The following is a 20,414-nucleotide window of genomic DNA, read 5'->3' as shown; positions in this document are numbered from 1 at the left end:
ACCTGATGTTCTGAAAGGATTAAATGTTTCCCTTTATTTCACTGGGGTGAGAGTCTAGAAACATAGTATCTCATTATCCCGTCTTTTAGAAGGGGAGCAGACAGGTCTTTTCTACCTTTGTGCAGGTGGAAAGGGAAATAAAATAGCAGCAATTGAGGTAAGCTCTCTACTGTATTTCTGCTTTCTGGTCCATTCCCACTATGTGGAGGGTGCCAGCAGCTTTTAGGCCTGAAGGAGAACTGTACTGAAGAGAGAGATTTAGTGATTTTTGGAGGTTCCTGCCCCTCCTCCTTTTGAGTTTATAACTCTTCATGTTATACACCTTTCCCCAACTTAAACCACAATGCTAATACTGGAAGAAAAGGTCTTAGGTCTGTATGCATCACAGTGAACGTTACATCAGCGTTAACCAAGCAATGTTATTGATGATATTGCCAAGAAATAGAAATGAAGGCAAACAGGCAGCAGTGATATAGTGGACTAAAGGTTGGGAGACTTCAGTCCTTCTCCCAGCTTGGCTATTGACTTGCTGTGAGACCTTGGGAAGTCACTTAACTTCTGTTTCAACTTCCCCATCAGAAAAATGAAGCTAAATAAGACTTACCCACTTTTGTAAAATGCTTTGAGATCTATGGATGAAAAGAGCTATGTAAGACCCTGAGGTTAGGATGGTGTGTTCTGTAATTGATATGTTAGCAGCTGTATTCTATTCAACTTCTATTGAGAGGCCAGAATACTTCCACCTAGGTCTGGCTTGATATGGGCTATCTTTCCCTTCTTCACTTTTCACATAATCCAGGAAATCACTTTTTTTCCTATTTAAAGGGTCATCTTCTCCTGCTTAAATATGGAGGATGTTCTTAGCTATTCCCCAGCCATTCCAACTACCAACAACTCTAATTTACAGGAAGACACGATAATTTTCCCTGTAAACTCCTTGCCTGGAATCTGTTGCCTTTTATATGTAAAAGTTGGCCCCATGTACACCTAAAGCCAAGACAAACCAAAATGCAATGTGAATAAGCACAACATGCCCAGAAATCCTAATACTACCATCCCACCCATTTTTTGCCTACCACCTTTCCAGAGTAACAACTCCTCCTCCTCCCCCTCCTTCCCAGTGCCTCCTGCACGTCACAGAAGAGGGGTTCAGCTGCGTGCAGGAGGCACTGGGAGGGAGGGAGAGGAGCGGGGATTGGTGTTCCCCAGGTAGGGGGCAGAAAGAGGCAGGGAAGGGGTGGGGTGGGCGTGGGGCCTCGGGCTGAGAGGGTGGCTGGGGTGGGGGGGGGTCCGTGAAAATTTTTAAATCAAAATGGGGTTCTAGTTTCCTAAAGTTTGAGAACTGCTGCACTAGATAATACTTAGTCCTGTCTCAGTGCAGGGGACTGGACTAGATGACTTACCAAGATCCCTTCCAGTTCTATATTTCTATGATTCTATTCTATCATTAAATTTCACAATACTAGCTCATCTTAAAAAAAATCCATAAGAACATTCTTTCTTTAAAATAAAAGTTCAGATTTAAATTAATTTCCTCCTGCTCCAGTGGAATTGACAGATTTCTCAACCATCAGCATTAGCCATCTCCTTTCAGTCACCCTTTGCTGACCATCTCAGTGCTCTTAGTTCTGTTTCAGATATGTGGGCTCTCACTGCCATAAAGGTTTTTGTTTTGTTCCTACTCGGCCATTATAGTCCTCCATAATAGCAGTGAGAACTGCTGAACAGCATGCTACTCCAACTATAGGATGCTCATTCTTGCAGATTTTACCAAAGTTTCAGGTAATAATGAGTAGCTTTTTTTGTTGTTGTTGTTTTGTTTTCTTGCTAGGTTGCCACTTGCATTTTTTCCCTTCCCCACCTTTCCCTTTTGCGAATTATGTGCTCATGCTAGCATTGGTTTGATTCAGAAAAGTCATCGTCAGGGACCCTTAGGATGTGTACAGAGGCTGCTTGGGAGCACACAGATTAGCATGTTACACTGTAACTGTGTTAGAACCCTCTTCAAAATTTCATGAAAATCTGACACATGCACAAGTATAAGGAAGGGCTGAATAGAGTCCAGTTGTCAAAACAATATTGAGCCAATAAGCATGTCATGGGTGGAGCTACTGCAGTATGGGTTACACAAATAATTCTGAATGAAGATCTTTTTTATGTTGGGCCTGAATGAACCAGGTTGCACTGTTTTGTAATATGTTTGTAAACAGCTTTATTTTCTTAGTATATGCAGACAAATCTAGTATTTTTTTCTTGAAGTATTTTATTAAAAGGATTGATCGGGAGGGAGTTCTTATGAATTTTTCATGAGCTGGTATGTTCAGCTGAATGAATTCAGTGAGTGTCAGTGTATAGCTTGCAGACAAGCCACATCCACAAGGAGGCTACTGACACAGAAAGCACTTTGGCGCATTTTCAGAGGGAAAGCTGGGCTGATAAAGCTCTGTCTGATAAAGCATTGACTTATTCTTCGATTTAGGCTGCTGCTGTTTTAGGTAGCTTTTCCATTTGGGACTCAGCCTTGTGAATGACAGGGCTAGGCTTTGCCAATCTATCAGCATTTGAATCTGAAGCAATGTCTCTGTGATGTGTTTTTTGATATGTTTTTTGAATGGTGAAAGCTAACACAACATCCAAGCTATGACAGCAAAAGATTCTTCTAGGGAACTTGCTGCTCCAGAGTCAGATATCTACATAAAGACTTTCAAAGAACAAATGCATTTAGAACTTGAGCTTCCCAAACTGCCAGGGAACAGACCCACGTCTCCAAAAATTTCACCTCGCAGCTCTCCAAGGAACTCTCCATGCTTTTTCAGAAAGTTGCTGGTGAATAAAAGCATCCGTCAACGCCGTCGCTTTACAGTGGCGCATACATGGTAAGATCTGTTTGATATCTATTTGTCTTTACAAGCCAGTGCGTGTGTGGCTATGTTTTTAACGCTGAAAAATAAGCTGAGATCCATTCATAATACTTGCTGCAAGTGTGAAATGAACAGAACAGAGGGCAGCTGAAATACGTACAATGCAGTGCCTGTACAATTGTCATTCAGCTTCTGTTCTCCAGAATACGTACAGCCTATAATGCATGCATCTGTAGTTAATCTTCATTGAATAAAACAGGCACCCAGGAACTTTCATAGACATTGTAGGCAAAGCATGTGGATTTCTTTCAGAGGAATCTTTGAAATGCTTTTTCTTTCTATATCAACTCTGATTGCAGGTAACAGTAGAACATAGACTGGGTCGTTTTTGCTATGCTACTGTCAGGCTTAAATGCTGGTAAAGGCTACAACTTTACTGAGTGGCTTTTGACTATTTTTGTTTGGTAAAAATGTTGTGCCTTCTTTCAGCCTCCTTTTAAAACAAGGTTGTAGCTAAGATTCATATGTTTTAAATTGACCATTTTTGGGCAGTCAGCAATTTGCATGCTGTCACAGTTGATTTTGAGCTGAAGCTTATTACCACTTGGTGAAAATATAAAGGGAATTGCTGTATTAAGCCAGGTAAATGAAGTCATAAAGGATTAACAAAAGAAAGAGTGGCTCATATTTCGAGTGGTTCATATTTTCTCTCCTAAATTCATTGTGTGTGGTTTATGGATACAAAACTTTTTTTATATAAACCTACTGTAGTCGACTACTAGAGCCAAATCTCCAAACTTTTAATAACATGCATGTTTGTATAACACACTCGCACACAGCCACATTCATTAACTTCCCTTTCTGTGAACTGAATCAGAGAAGGAAAGAGAGAACGAGGGAACCCCATATATATTTGTAAGGACCAGACATTTTAATATACCAAAAAAATAATTTACCTTTTGTATGTTTCTCCTTTCATAATGTAGAATGTTGTTCTTAAAATGGTGTGTTTTGAGTTGTGTTGGAAAAAGGTCAAAGCTGCATTTAAGCAAGAACTTTCTGAAATGAAGCACTAAACCTCCTTTACCTTAGATATTTGTTTATGGCAAATTAGCAGCTGTAACAGTCGTTCTGGCTCTAGATCTGTGAGAAACTTTTAAGAAAAAACACTGATCATACATACAGGAATACGAGAATACCGAATTTATTATGTAATTTTTTTATGAACTTGTAACATAGCCTTTTATTCTAATTCATAGTTCGGGAATGGTGTATCTCTTTTTATAAAGAATATTATGGCACCCAAAGTGGTATAATAACTTTAGTGTGGCCTTGAGCTTCATTTAGCCCTTTAATTGGTTACTAGCCAGTAGTGTCTAGGTCTGTATACATGAATTCCCTTGAATGTCTGTTATATCTTCTCATCAGGGGAACAATGGGATGTTAATTTCTCAATACATGCTGGTGTGGGGTGGGGTGGAGGGGGAGAACATATACTGTGAAGAGTGGTACTTCTGTGGGTGTTTTGGGGGTGTAATCAGATTAAGCTCATGGTTAGACATATGTAAGGTTTAATTAAACCTGGCATATTTAATCATAATATATTTTTAAAATATGGACAGATGGAAATTGTGTCTTCATTTGTCCGTATGTGTTGGGGTTTTTCTTATTCCAGATATTTTTTTAAAAAGTAACCATACTTGTTGAATTTTGTGAGGTTTTTACAATGTAATGGTGATGAACATATAATATAAATTTTCCCCCTCATATACTAAGTTTAATATTAGAAATACAAGAAAACCATCTATCCCAAGAATGTAATGTATTGTAGGTTTTGAACACATATGTATGTATAACACCCCCCACACACCCCTAGCAAACAGTACGTACTCTCAATTTTATTGAGTAGATTACAAAATGAAAGGAAACAACTGAAATTAAAGTGAACTATTGAATTTTTAGATAACTTTTTTCTGAAATTATATTGGAATTTTTATGCAATTGTGTTACATATACTTGCCAAATAGGGTACTTTTGGTTTGTATACCTTGTTTGCTTTCTTTGTTTAGAATAAATTTCTTCCGCTTCCTCTCTTCCCTCCCTCCCCCCTCGAAGATCCGGAAGATCAGTATACAGGGAAGATCAATGTATACAGCATTAAATATCTTGTAACCTATATCTTTCATAGTAGAAGGTCTAAAAATAATTTGGTACCTGATTCTGCCATCCTTATTCACACTGAGCAGTATTGTTGATGTCAGTGGCACTACTGTTGGAGTAAAGCCCTTTTCAGCGTGTGAGGGTGGCAGAATTGGGCCCTCCTTGTACAAAAAAATACAAAAAGATACTCTCTCTAGCACACATTGCTGTTTCTAGCAGAGTTTTATTTAAATATTTATCCTCAAGACTTTTTAAATAGTTCTTTAATAATATTTATATGACCTGGGTCACTTCCCCTATCTCTTACTGCATAATTCCCAGCTGTGCTGTGTGATGAGCCTTACCTTTTGAATGAACGGAAGTGAACTGATTTTTCTAACGTGTTTTTGCAATTTTCTCCCTCATTTTGGCTAATATTTTTATTTCTTTCTGTTTACTTTACATTTTAATGTCATAGAGTACAGGGGCCATATTATCTGAAAGCACAGTGGAGCTTTAGATATTTTTGTAGACGTCCATCTTTCTTTTAGATCAAATATGTACTAAATGAAGAAAATACAGTGTGAGAGATAAATAAAGTGTATTGAGAAATGTATACTTTAATTTTTTCTGTCAGACGGAGGATCCTTCCTGAGGTGAATATACCATAACTGAAATGAAAATATTTCTTTATATTTTAAAAACTATACCCTATGGTAAATTATAAATCATATGCTGTCCTTAATTTTTGAAAATACAGCCTGTTTTGATTTACAAACTAATTTCCAGTTCTGGAATTTAACAAGTTAATTAGTATGGTACGATAAAGTGATAGCATTTGAATTTGTTCCAAGCCTAGTGAACAACTACTGATCTTTCTAATTACCTGAAGTTGTACAACCTACTGTAGGCATATCAAAGCTTGCGGCATATGTCACATGTTGCTTTGCTAAATGAGCACTGTCTACACTGGTGAAACCAAATAGTAAAGACTTGTCTAGTTGCAACCCACTAGAATTGAAATGTTGTTTTTAAAAGCTCAACTCTGATGGACTGATTATGGCTGAGGATAACCGACAGTTCTCATGAAATTGTTTCTGTAATCAACTAAAAAGCCTCAAGTAGTTATAGGCTGCCCACTAGTTATAGGTTGACTTTCAGGTGTTTTTTTAAACGTTTTGTGTGGTGTTTTTTTTTTTTTTTTTAAGGTCTGACTCATGATGTCTGAACCTTTTGAGGTTGGCAATACTGTTATCCTACCAAAACTTCTCTGAGGTAGGGCAGTACTGCTATCTCCATTTTAGAGAAGGGGAACTGAGGCACTGGGAAGCTACATGGGTTGCCCATGGTCACACAGGAAGTCTATAACAAAGTGGGGAATTGAGCCCAGGTCTCCTGAGTCCCAGGCCAGTCCCCTAATCATTGGACCATCCCTTCTTCCAACCTATTGTATCCCATTAAGTGCAAGAGAGCGCCACCTAAAACCACAGGAAATGGTACTTATTCTATAATCAGGTGCCTCAAAATATTTTGCTGGTGTGTCTCTTTGTGATGCAGCGAAAAGAGGGCAAGAAGAAAGCAAGATCAATTTTCATTTTGATTTCTGTTGCATGGACAGTGGCCATGTTAGAACCCGTGACCACTCATGAAGATAGTCGTTGCTTTTGTTGGAGGAGCCTCATTAAGGGGCAAGCTATCTGCACTTGTATAAAACAATTTTTAAAAAAAAAAATCCCCTCTTTGAGGAGGCTGTAGTTAAAACAACATTGGTCCAGTCTACACTACAGACCTATATCAATGTAACTATGTTGCTCAGGGGTATGAAAAATCCACACCCTTAAGCGGCAGAGTTATACCGACTTAACCCCTGTGTAGACAGAACTGTGGTGGTGGGAGGGCTTCATCAACATAGCTACTGTCTCCTGGGGAGGTGGATTAACTCTTCTGATGGGAAAGCTCTCTCCTGTCGGCATGGGGCGTCTTCATTAAAGAGCTACAGCGATGCAGCTGCAGCGGTGCGATTGCAGCATTTTAAGTGTAGCTGTGCCCATTATAAAAACAACTTGGTTGCTGATACCTTACCCTAAGAAGTCGAGTATGCTGGGGATGCAAATTTCCCCCTCCATCAGCCTCTCCTTCCTGATACCATGGCATGGGCGCCCTCAATCCCCACAAAGCTTCAGTGGAGAAGCTTTCATGGGATTCCAGGGAGTGGTGGATGATGCTAGAGGGAGAAGTTGCCTCAGTTTCGAAGCTTCTGGAGTAGGGAATATCTGCCATTATATTGACCCCTCCCTTTGCTGAGGAGAAAATTGGGACCTATGACTTCTGTTCTTGAGACGATACTGGACTAGTATCTCAGCATAACTTTTCTCCCTGAAGCTCCAATACATTATGGCTTTAGCCTGTTGTTTCAAGCTTGCTATACAACAGTAGTAGAATATTGCCTCAGTTCTTTTAACTGCTGAACGCCATGTAATCTGGTCCATATACCTGTTTGCATTCTTCAGGGAGCAGCTGGCTGCTTCTTAGGCTTTTTTCGATCAAACTGGAGCGAGTGAGGAAACTGCTGTTGCTTCCTCATTCGACTTTTCGCATTTCTCCTCTGAACTTTGGCTGACATGCAGGCATACTGCAGTGTTAAAGTCTCTATTGAGACAGGAAAAACAGAGTGAGGGGGTGGAAAGATAATATTGTGTCAAAATTAAGAGGAGGAGGGTATCTGGCATACTATATATTCTTCATTCATGCCTCATAAATTCTAAGGCCAGAAGGGACCACTGTGATCATCTAGTCTAACCTCCTGTATAACAACATAACATAACAAGCCTTCCTTGAATTAATTCCTGTTTGAACTGGAGCATATCTTTTAGAAAAACATTCAGCCTTGACTTAAAAATTGCCGGGGATGGAGAATCCACCATAATCGCTGATAAATTGTTCCTGTGGTTAATTACCGTAACTGTTAATGTGCACCTTATTTCCAGCCTGAATTTGTCTAGCTTCAAATTCCAGCCATTGGATCATGTTACACCTTTCTCTGCAAGCTTTAAGAGCCCGTTATCAGACTTTTGTTCCAGGTAGTTACAGATTGTGATCAAGTCACCCATGAACCTTCTCTTGGATAAGATAACTAGATTGAGATCCTCGAGTTTTTCATTATAAGGCTTGTTTTCCAATCCTTTAACCATTCTCGTGGATCTTCTGTGTACCCATTCCATTTGATCAACATCCTTCCTGAACTGAGGGCATCATACGATATCCCAGCAGTGGTCACGCAAGTGACAAATACAGAAGTAACATAACTGTTCCCTGTTTATCCATCTAAGGATCATATCGGTCCTTTTGGTGTCACACTGGAAGCTCCTGTTTAGCTGATTACCCACCATGACCTCCAAGTCCTTTTCAGAGTCACTGCTTCACAGAATAGAATCCTCCATTCTGTAAATGTGGCCTGCATTCTTTGTTCCTTGATGTATGAGTTCACATTTCACCACACTGAAACACACATTGTTTCCTTGTGCCCAGCTTACCAAGTTACGCAGATCACTGTGTATCAGAGACTTGTCTGCTTCATTATTCATCAATCCCACAGTATTTATATCATCTGCAAATTTTATCAGGGATGATTTTATGTTTTTCTCCAGGTCACTGATGAAAATATTCAAGTGCAGGGTAAAGAACTGATCCCTGAGGGACTCTACTAGAAGCACACTTTCAATGAAGATTCCCTATGCATAGTTACATTTTGAGAGTAGTCAGTGAGCCGGTTTTTAATCCATTTCATGTGTGCCATGTTAATTTTGTATCATTCTAGTTTTTTAATTGAAATGTCGTGCCATACCAAGTCAGTTGCCTTTCAGAAGTCTATATTCCCTCACACATCTATCAGGAAGAATTTCTGGAACAAAGACTACTTAAATAAATTGCAAGTCCCTAAGGGCATGAAGGTAGGAAGATGATTTCCCTCCCCCCTTCCTCTTCAGTAGCTCTGGTTTTAAGGGTCTATAAACAAGAAAAATTTAGCAGAAATGGGGATGGCAGTAAATCCCGAAACCCATTTTTTCCCTGTTTCTTAAGAATAAATTTCCTAAGAACCCTACCTATATCAATGGGGGGCCTGAAGGGAGAGATTTCCCCCTGTCCCCAGCCACTTAAAGCGGGTAAAACACCCTGTCACAATTGAAGCAGAATATTTGCAAGTGTAAACACTTTGCAAAGTATTCTACAGCTATTAAAGAGACGAAGTGCAGAGCATGGAGCTCTGGTGTTCATGATTTTGATGGGCATAAATATTTCTCTGAAGTACACAGAGAGGGATCTATTCTTGCAAAAAAGCACAGGGATATAAGGATGTATTTTCCACTACTTAGGTATCTCCTCCTTCACAAGCTAATGAAAGAGTGGAATTCACTTGAAAAAATCTAAATTTGAAAACTAAATTATTAATAGATGAGGATTGATAACAATACATGACACGTCTTAAAGGCCCTTTCATCTGAGGACCTCAATTTGGTTTTAAAAATTCATTAATTAAGCTTCAGCTCATCCCTGTGAGGCATGTATGGTGGGTGCATTTAAAACACTCCTTCCAGTCCTAGGGATATTAGTGGTTCTAGAGGCATTCCCCATTTTAAGTACAGAGAATATTGCTGGAATTTATATCTCTAAATCAGAACAAACCTTTTAAGTGTGCAGTAAATATTACCACTTTTACAGAGTTGTAAATAGAGACACAAAGATTAAGTGATTTACTGTGGACGCATATTGACACAGTAGCTGAGCTGTTTTGAGAACCCCTGAGTTCTGACTTCCAGTCGTATATTTAACCATTTAGACAACATGAAAAATGGTTTCTTAAAGAAGTGTTTGATTTTATTTGAAAGGTATTACTGACTAAGCAGGGGCATGGGCAGGAATTTAAATTTGCCCACTTTTGGAGGGGCACGTTAAACACCCTTACTATAACGACCCCATGGGGATCCAAGCCATTTGGCCATTATAGCCATTATAGTAAAAGGTGGGGGGGCAGCTCTGCTAGCTCCAAGGCTGCGGCAGGGACAGATTGATTCTCCAGCCCTGGGGCTCTGGTGGTGGCAGAAAGATTCTCCAGCCTGCGGCCGTGGCCAGCACTGACAGAGAGCGAGTTCCTCTGGCCCCATGGCCATGGTGGGGAGAGACCGCGAGCTCCTCCAGCGCTGGGGCCGGAGGAGTTCTGTGACCCTGCCGATTATTGGGAAGGGCCTGTGCCCCTGCTTGCGCGCACCCCTCCCCCATTGCGCACGCCTCTGTGACCGAGGAACAGTTGAAATTAAATAAAATGCTTACACTATGTCACCAACTACTGTGTATGCTGGCCACAGAATTATATATGGTGTCTCTCTCCAGTAAGTACAGTTTTTTTCTCATCCATTTGAGTTGCCAGTACAGACTGATAAAGTACAGTGAATCTGTCATCATAATTTATGCAGTGTAGATTAGCTTTCAATGCAAATCTGTAATTGTCAGTTCTCTGCTCCCTTTTTTATACTTAATCTTTGTGAATTTTTTCATTTTCTGCGTGTCTGAGTCACAGCAATTAATGCTGTAAACCATTGTCTTTGATATACCTGTGTTTCTTTAAAGTATCTAGTGATACTGGATGTGAAGGATGTTATATGAAACTGAGTGGTTTTGTATTGTCTTGTCTGTAGAAACAGACATAAATTTTTCCCTATTGGAGTACTCTGATAATTTGTGATATAGTTGCAGCTCATGAACCAATCCAGCACAATATAATTCTATAATTATTAGGTATAAGGGTATTGCAATAATCAAGAGGAGAGGGATTAAGGATGTGGATAGTGATTTCTGCAGAGGTGAACTGAGGCAGTGTCATGCACAGACAATGCTGCAGCGATGGTGATAGGCAGATTTGCAAACATGGGAGAATTGAAGGAGGAGGGGATTTCAGAGTCAGCTATAATAACACCAAGATCACAGTCAAACTGAAGTTCAGTGTGGAGGAGTACGTGAATGGTGTGTTGTTGGTTATGAAATGTGAATCAGTTCCTTGCACAGTTCAGTATGAGCCTGTTCCTGGTATGATATTATTTGAATAAGCGTTGGGAATCATTGTCTAGAGTGAAGACGCGGAGCCGTAGTATGTATTACATGTTACAATACATTCCTTGCCCTTATATACTCCTTTCTGCCCTACAGAAAATACAGTGTTCTGTTAGTCAACAGACAATATTGCTTAAAGTGTGTGGGTTTCTGTATTGATATAATGTGAGAATATAGCCATTATTAAATAATTGGAGTCAATATTTGGTATGGAATTAGCTGTAGATAATTCTGCACTACAGGAATCATTGCCCATACATATAGTAAAGTCTGTATGGAGTCGGGTGTGGCAGGCGGTGAAAGTATCTTTGGGGAAAATATTGTCTTTTTATATCTGCCCACATTTAATTTGTTAATATGAAATATTTTTTTTATTTTGCAGCAAAAATGTGTACATTGAATTTCCTCTTTCACTATCTGATCAGATACAATTCCCTATCTCTTCCCAATGAAAGAAAAAGCATTTTTAACTTGCTCAAGCTGTTTTGATCTCTCAATATTAAAAATAGTTTATTGCTGTGGGGTGTAGGAGGTTTTAAATAATGATACATGAATATGCTGTGGGGGGAAACAGTGAATCTCTGTTACTTGGTTTATTATAGTAAAGAAATTAACCTCTTTCATGCTGAACAATGTACTAGCCTCTTATGGTAAGTGCACTTGTATACTGTGGTGTGACTTAGTTGAGACAATTAGGTGTTTCATGCCAGAAGCTGTACAATTGAGGAGGATGAATATAAAGAAGAGACTTAGCCATGAGGCTATAATTATTGGCTTTATGGAGAGCTGGAAACATAGCTAATGACTGGGAAAACAAGAGGGAAGTGCAGAGGAAGATAAGGCAGCTGTGATGGGCAAGTGCAGAGCCAAGTTTGGCATTCTATAGGGAGGGATGAGAGAGGAGAAAAAGAAGAGGGAGGGGATGGTGTGAAGGAGACATCTTGAGGGATAAGAGATGGACAGCAGGAGTCATATTTTGGTCTATGATTTGAATAAAGTAGGAGCTAAGAGAGGAGGTGGGGATTGAGAAGGAGACTGGAACAAGGAGAGCTTGTGCTACATAGAATCAAGCTGCCTACCTAGAGCAGTGGGTCCAGTGTCACAGTGTTCATCCTGCTGCTCTTTCTCTAAGCTAGTGAGTTCAAGCTTAACATGGATGGACATTCCTACTGCAGTAGCCTCTGTGGCAAATTTTTAATAATATGAAAGCAAAAGTTGTGCACAGCAGCTAATCGAGTTAACTGTGTGTGCAGTTTTATCAGTTTGCCCTGAGTCCAGCTGTATTCATGTGGAAGAGTAGAGTTCTATATGGACATCTACTACAGTAACTCCTCACTTAACATTGTAGTTATGTTCCTGAAAAATGCGACTCTAAGTGAAACAATGTTAAGCGAATCCAATTTCCCCATAAGAATGAATGTAAATAAGGGGGGGTTAAGTTCCAGGGAAATTTTTTTTTCCGTACAGTACAGTACAGTACTATAGTTGGGAGGTGCCCCCACCTTACCCCACACAGGCACAGCCCACTGGCACTGGAGACAATGAATCAGGCAAGGAGATTGAAGGTGCTGTAGGCTAGGAGAAACACGTTGTGCAGTAGCAGCGGCAGCTTTCCCTACTCTGCAAGCACCAGGGGCGGGGGGCTCAACCCTCAACCCGCCCAATCCACCCCTCCCCCAAACCTCCACCTCTTCGTCCCCCACCCTTTACCCCGCACGCCGTGTCCTCGCTCCTTCCCCCCCCCGCCTCCTGCCCGCGGCAATCATCTGGCTTGCGGCGTTCAGGAGGCAGGAGGGAGTGGGGAGGAGCGAGGACACGGCAAGCAGTCTCCCCCTTCCCTGTCTCCTAAACGACGCAAACCAGCTGATTGCCGCGGGCGGGGGGGGGAGGGAGGCGTGCAGCATCCTCGCTCCTCCTCCCTGCCTCCTGCCCGTGGCAATCAGCTGGCTTGCGGCGTTCAGGGGGCAGGAGGGAGAGGGGAGGAGCTAGTACTCGGCGCACAGCCTCCCCCCTTCCTCCCCTGCGTCCTGCCTGCGGCAGTCATCTGGTTTGTGGAGTTCGGGAGACAGGGGAGGGAGGGGGAGCCTGCGCGCCGAGTCCTCGCTCCTCCCTCCTGAATGCTGCAAGCCAGCTGATCACTGCAGGCAGGAGGCAGGGGGAGGAGGGGGAAGGCACTGGTTCACGGGGTCTGCAGGTGGGAGGCGCTGTGCGGGGGGGGCATAGGGGAACTGATATGGGGGCTACCAGCTGTGGACAAAGCAGGCAGCCAAACGACATTATAGAATCATAGAATCATAGAATATCAGGGTTGGAAGGGACCTCAGGAGGTCATCTAGTCCAACCCCCTGCTCAAAGCAGGACCAATCCCCAATTTTTGCCCCAGATCCCTAAATGGCCCCCTCAAGGATTGAACTCACAACCCTGGGTTTAGCAGGCCAATGCTCAAACCACTGAGCTATCCCGAAGCATTGCACAACTTTAAATGGAGCATGTTCTGTAATGAGTGGGGATGTAAGATCGAAACAACGTTAAGCGAGAGGACGTTAAGTGGGGGGTTACTGTATGTCCAGTGTGTGTCATTCAGTTCTCACTATGATATTAATTTCTTGTCATGCGATTGTATAACCTGTATGGCACATCATGATGTGGTTCTTGGGAAGGGATGTTTTTATTCTTATGGAAACATGTAGTGCATGTGTGTTTGTATACATATATACATAATCTTTATTTTATTCCATCTCATATTTTGTCTTGGTTGTAAAACCAACTTGTGCAGTAACCTCTTAGGCCACAGTTTGATTTCTAACCTAGTCAGCAGACTAGATCTTGGAAGTGAGAAGTAGACACACTATATATTTTGAAATCATAGCTTCTGAGGGGGAAACATTTATGGAAAAATCCATATCTCTGTGACGGGGATCCCCCCGGGGTGCAGTCTGGGACTGTGGGAGTGCTGTGCCCCCTGAACTTTCTTCAGCCTTGGCTGTCTCTCACAATGCCTTGCTAGTGACCAACAGCAAACCCCTCCAGGTGCTGCTATAGATGCCAACTTCCCCTCTTCCCAGTGGGTGCTCAACCCCGCCCCTGCACCGCCCTCACACCCCTCCTCCCACCCCCATTCCGCCCCTGCCTTGCCTCACCTCTTCTCCGCCTCCTCCCCTGAGCATGCCACATCCCCACTCCTCTCCCTCCCTCCTGGAAAGTCCTAAGAGCCGCCAAAGAACTGTTAGGTGGGGGGAGGGGCTGGAAGCGCTGAGAGGGAGGGGGAGAAGCGGTGATGCGGTGTGCTCGGGTGGGGGGAGAAGGAGGCGAGGAGGTGGGAGCTTGGCTATCAGTGGGTGCGGAAACCCGCTAATTTTTCCCTGTGGATTCTCCAGCCCTAGAGCACCCATGGAGTTGGTGCCTATGGGTGCTGCTATCACTCAGCACAACAGCATGTGGAGCCCCACACCCAGCTGGATTGCATAAATGCTCCCAGAGCCACTCATGAAAGGCACACAGAGAAAGGCATCAGCTGGATCCCCCTCTACCCCCCAGCACTGTACCCCAGGAATATACTGTCTTGCACTGCTCAAGATGGGCAGTGCAAATTTATTAATTGGTTAACCACTTCAGCAGTGGAAAGTGGATATACACTAGCCTTTGTCAAACCTGAAGAGATTTTCCCCACACTTCATACAAACTCACTGGTAAAGATAAACAATTAAACAAATGTATTGACTTTCAAAGGTAGATTTTAAGTGATATTAAGTGATAGGCAACAAGTCAGAGTTAGTTACCAAAAGAAACAAAATATAAACATGCAGTCTAAATTCTCAACCTTTTTAGACTGGGCAACAACTAGATTCAGCAGTTTTTCTATAAAACCTAGAATACATACAAAGCATTTATGATCTTGACATCTAGACTCAAAGCAGTTTCTGTATGTACTTGGAATGCACTGTATGTGGCTGCTTTTAATACTTATACTCTGCCTTTATATTTTGGAAAGAGCCATTTTATGGCACCCTGTGTAACACAGACAACTTCTTACACTGTTACTTCATTTCAAAAACGTTTGAATGAGCCATGCTGACATTGTAGTTATGGAGGCAATCATTATATAATGATGAGCTGATTTCAGACTTTTCTTTAGTAAAAAATAATGCATAATTGCCTCTTTCACTTTGTTGGTTTTATTCTTACCAACATAAGTATAGGACCCAGGTCTTTGGTGAGCTCGGCACCTCCTGGAGCACATGGGCACCTTCGGCGGCCACTGATGTCAGAGGTAATGGTGCTTGGCCTTCTTCAGGAAGCATTCATCCCTGATAGGCTCAAGTCCATATCTTCAGTCTTGCTCTACTTTCCTTAACACTGTATTCCAAGTCAGAGATTGTGTATAATTATTCATTTTATAACAGCACTGAAAGGTCCCAATCAGGATCAAGAATCCATTATGCTGTAGAAACACATAAGAATAGATGATCTTTGCTGCAAAGAGCTTACAGTCTAAATGACAAGGTACATAAAAGGTGGAAAGAGAGATAACAGTCATTAAAATGACCAGGCTGCTGCTGGGAGTGAAGGGAGGGAAAGGGGTAAGAAGAGCTGGGCCAAACCGCCAGTTGTCATCAGATAGAAAGTAATGCCCAGAACCCATGGTGTAAAAAGCAGTCTGACAGTTCTCTCTGTGTATCTCACTGGTAACTGATGCAACCACTACCACTACCAAAATGTCAGAATGCCTATAGAAATTTGTTCTTGGACAAAGGGTGGCTGGATCAAGCTGAACCCAAGCTAGACTGAGGTGTACTGGTCAGCAAGGGGAAACACGCTGAAGAATTGGCCAAGACATCAGCTATGATGCACCATTTAAAGTGGGATGGGGGGGCATAGATTTGCCTACTCCTGCCTGAGCATCCTCTTCCCTTCCTAGTTCCCCCCACATCAGCAGCCTGACTCCCTCCCCTGCTCCCCCAGACTATAAGCCCCTTACACCTACTACCTCTAAATTTTATAAGTGGCATGGTGACCTGTGTGTGGGGTTGCAGTACCACTCAAGTTTGGCTCAGCAGTCCCTCCATCATGACAGAGGGATGGCCATGCCAAATTTGAGTGTGTGGCATGGTGACTTGGCATATGGGGTTGCAGCTCCACTCAGATTCGGCCTAGCTGAAAAATAGTTGGGCCATGACCCAGGTGGCTCCCCCAGCTCCGCTGCCTATGGGCCAATACATTGTTTCCACCACCCACTGAAGGTGTACTGCCCCGATTGTCAAAGTTATGTGAAGCCTTGGATGACCAGGTAGCATCACTTCCCAAAAATGAGTTTTTTCACCTCCAACTTACTAGGAAATTTGTCTTTTCTACCCAGATGAGGACTGAGGACATGGCCATGCGTTAGTCATATCTAGGATGGATTATTGTAACTCCTTGCATATGGACCTGAATGTGAAGACAATGCACAGGCTCCACCTGGTACAGAAGCCTTCTCCATGGCTTAGGCTGCTGTGAGAACATTAAGCCAGTCAACTTCTGCTGACAGTAAAAGGCTATGGTCCTAATTTTCAAAGCAATTCATGGAGCAAGCCCCTACATGAAAGACTGAATTTTGATCTGTGAATCGTGACTCCTCCAGGACAGTGCTGATTATAAAGCACATGAGAGCTGGGATTAAAGTATTTTTGGTCAAGGGGATCCATCTGTGGAACAATCTTCCAGATGAGATCAGGTGAATCCAGAGTCTGACTATCTTTATGAAATGTTGTAGAACCTCTTTCTTTGGGAAAGCCTATCCACCATAAGTGGATGAAACATGCTTTCTTATTTCCCCCCTCAAAACCACCCCTCCATTTACAAGCAGAGTTTTAACCCTAAAAATGGAGAGGTACCAGAGGCTCCGTGAAATCTGCCAGGAACTTTGTGACTGTTTTTATGTGGCTTTCGTTCAGATACTACAGTGATGGGCTGGAGTATAAAACCCTAAGACTGATGGAAATTGTTGGTGTCTAGGGGATATGAAGACCTTCAGGGTAGAAGGCTCTGGCTAAGCCCTCTCCTTATTGCTGGGGTGTCCCTGCTGCTCTCACATTCTTGCTCCAGTGACTAGTGGTTCTACTTTGCTTCCACCAGCCCATGTGGAGCAGATTGTGTGCAGAACACCTATCTTTCCCTTCTAGTACTCGAAAAGGCACAGAGTGGACATCACTTTTCTGAATGGTTAGCATTTGTTATTCCAAGTCTAGATAACTAAAATGTAGTGGATTTTACTCATCTTGGCATATACTGTTCTGTAGTATTCCCTCTACCCAAAACATCCAATGGCACCACTATCAGAAGATATACTAACTGCAGCTGTCAGGGGAACAGAAACAGAAGCATTACCCACAAGCATGAGTAGACTGAGCTAACACAGTGCTTCATAGTGTGTGTGTGTGTGTGTGTGTGTGCGTGTGATAAAATCAAGCTGTTCTTATACACTACAGATGGAGGCAGCCTCTTTGTTGCTGAATACCATGTTTGTTGTTTATCAGGTATTAAGATTTAAATAGTTTTCATAAATGGCTGAATAATTGGGAATCCCTGGGCCCATATTTCAAATTCATACTCAAGTACATGATCTGCCAAGACCTTCCTACACACTGATATGTGGGTGATTATTCAAAGAGATTTCCAGCTCATAAGCCTTACTGTATCCCATCACAAAATAGATATACTGCGGGGTGGGAAGTCTGCCTTTATATATACAGAAAACAGGATAAGCTTTAACAGCCTATGTGAAGGGAAATAATAAAGCTGTATTTTCATAGTATGCGGGCACTCGTATATGTTCTTTAGCTATTCATTTCTACAGTATCTATGTTCTATTGGCCTAAATTTTCAGAAGTGCTAGTGTCATGGCTACAGGGCTAGCCTATCCTCCTCCTTATCTCTGAGTACATCCCTCCAGCGTCAGGTGTGTGCTGGGTAAAAGCATAGCTGGGTGCATCACATTGGATGAGGCTAAGGTTACCAGACACTGATGTCCAGCCTGGACCTTTTTCCTGTCTGCCTTTACTGGGACAAAATGCTTTGTGGATATCCCCTCTGCATCTGTAATCACCACTTTGATCTGCGGCCCTGGTGGGGCAGTGTCTTGATGCCCCTCTGGCTGGACTGCCAGTATAGCCTGCTGTGGTGCATTGCCAGCCTCCTGCTCCATGGACCCTGGACAGTTTGACCACTTGTGCCCGGTCCCCTTAAAACACCTCTGTTCATTGGATTCTCTTGTTCCAATGGTTAACTACTCTCATTAAAAATGTACACCTTATTTCCAGTCTGAATTTGTCTAGCTTCAACTTCCAGCCACTGGATCATGTTATACCTTTCTTTGCTACATTGAAGAGCCCATTATTAAATATTTGTTCCCCGTGTAGCTATTTATAGACTGCAATCAAGTTACCCCTTAACTTTCTCTTTGTTAAGCTAAGTAGCTTGAAATGTTTGACCCACTGAAGGTGCTGAATGCTGCTGAATGGTAGGCAGTAATATGTCATTTCTTTTTGCTTTAAAAGACAAAAATAACCAGTGATGAACAATGTCCTTCCAAAAAGGAAGCCACTCAATATATATTTACAAGACACACATTTACAAGATAACACACATTTGCGTGTAAATAAGAATACTTTGAAAATCAGAGATATTGTATAAATACATATAATCTTACTGTTTGACATGAGTGAGGAAGTAGCAAGAAGGAAAGGACAAGATGGTAAGTGAATGATTATTTAAAAGTGGAATAATTGAATGTGCTACACCAGAGTACTAAACCACCCCACCACCTACTGTGAACAGTTTGATACCTCAAAATGTGTTCTCTCCCCAATAACTTCATACAAATAGACCTTCCCAAAATCTTTAGGAAGACCCTAGTCCTGCCCCACATGCAAAGTATAAAACAAAACTTGCATTACACTGATAATCCATGAAAACTGCCCTCATAAGGAGAGGCAGTTTAGGTCTAAGTGCCATGTTATTGCAGCATTACCTTGTATCCAAGAAAGTAACCCATTGTACTTTTCTGTACCTTCAGAATAAACTGAGGTTACAGTATGCTGGATGTGGCACTATGTAGCTATTATCATTTGACTTATAATTTGATTCAGTTTTTACTTTGTAATGAAAGAAATGTTATCAGTGCATTTTCACTAAATCAGTTACTGAAATGTGTTTAAATAAGGTGTATTTTTATTTTCCATCTTTCAGTAAAGTACATATAAATCTAGTCTGATGGTGTCTAGAAACTACTGAAAAGTTTCTATGAGGATGATGAGGGATTTTGGTTATAAGCTGATTCTATTTTTACTTTGATGAAACTCTGCGGTCATTACTCAAACTGGAAAGCAAGGACTGAATTAAAAAAAAGTGTAAGAATTTCAGTATTTTGCCCTCCAGAACAGAACTATCGACAGTAGTATGTTTTATTACTATTTAAGTGTATTTGTATTGTTTAGGCTTCACATAATATTAATTATTAACAATATTCCACAATGTCTGTGTAAGAATCATTTGTAGTACTTTGACTCAAAAAGGCCTCCAGGTGAGTTTGTGAAATGGATTTGTATTTTATGGTTGGATAAGATAACTTAGAATATATTCAAAGGGTTTAAATTAATTCATGGTAAGACACAAAGTACATCTTGGAAACATGATGAATTAAGGTCCTGACTCTATTTATCTCAGTAGTAACAGATGTGAGAATAATCACAAATGGGGAATATGAAGTCTGTAATTAAAAAAAAAAAATCTGGGTTAGCACACTCTTTATCAGAATACTCCTAATCTAGCAATGCAGTTTTCCATTAAATTGCATAAACTAACATCCTCCCACTAAATAGTCCAAAATATTATATTTTTATTATATTATAAAAGATATATGTTTAATTCTCCAGTATTCCAGTCTGGATTACTGAATGGTGTAAAAAAAATAAAGTCTTTATCGTATTGGTTTCTTAGTCCTTGGATTAGTATCTGCTTTAAAATTAACCAGAATGGCATATAATATAATATGCCATATAATCCCAAACCACTAATATTAGTAAATGTGAATTATCTGGCACGGTGATCCATTGTTCATATGGGAAATAATGGTTCTTGCTGCAATTTCACTTCTAAACATGGCCCACGTTCCCATGCTAATAATACATACACTGAGATTTGACTTCTTATCTGTAAGTGGAGATTAATAACACACACACCTCCTTTTCTTCAGCTGAAGAAACACTGTCTCCAAGCTGCCTGACTGCCTTTTGAGAACGGCACCTGGCTGAAGCTGTATTCAGAGGTGCC

The 20,414-nt window shown here is 41.4% G+C and overlaps 1 protein-coding gene across 2 annotated transcripts in view; it reads left to right on the top strand.

The window, feature by feature from the left end:
* PDE4B (phosphodiesterase 4B) overlaps positions 1-20,414 on the top strand; it is a 353,352-nt gene that overhangs the window by 40,596 nt on the left and 292,342 nt on the right. Inside the window, exon 1 of one of the 2 annotated variants that reach the window (XM_077823897.1) lies at positions 2,641-2,876. The exons of the other annotated variant lie outside the window; for it this stretch is intronic. Coding sequence (XP_077680023.1) covers positions 2,641-2,876 — 236 coding nt within the window. Of the gene's footprint in view, positions 1-2,640; positions 2,877-20,414 lie in introns of those variants that run through there. 2 annotated transcript variants of the gene reach the window in all.

The sequence above is a fragment of the Eretmochelys imbricata genome, chromosome 8 (genome assembly GCF_965152235.1).
Source record: "Eretmochelys imbricata isolate rEreImb1 chromosome 8, rEreImb1.hap1, whole genome shotgun sequence".
NCBI classification, from domain to species: Eukaryota; Metazoa; Chordata; order Testudines; family Cheloniidae; genus Eretmochelys; species Eretmochelys imbricata.
This window is presented reverse-complemented; position numbering and strand designations above follow the sequence as displayed.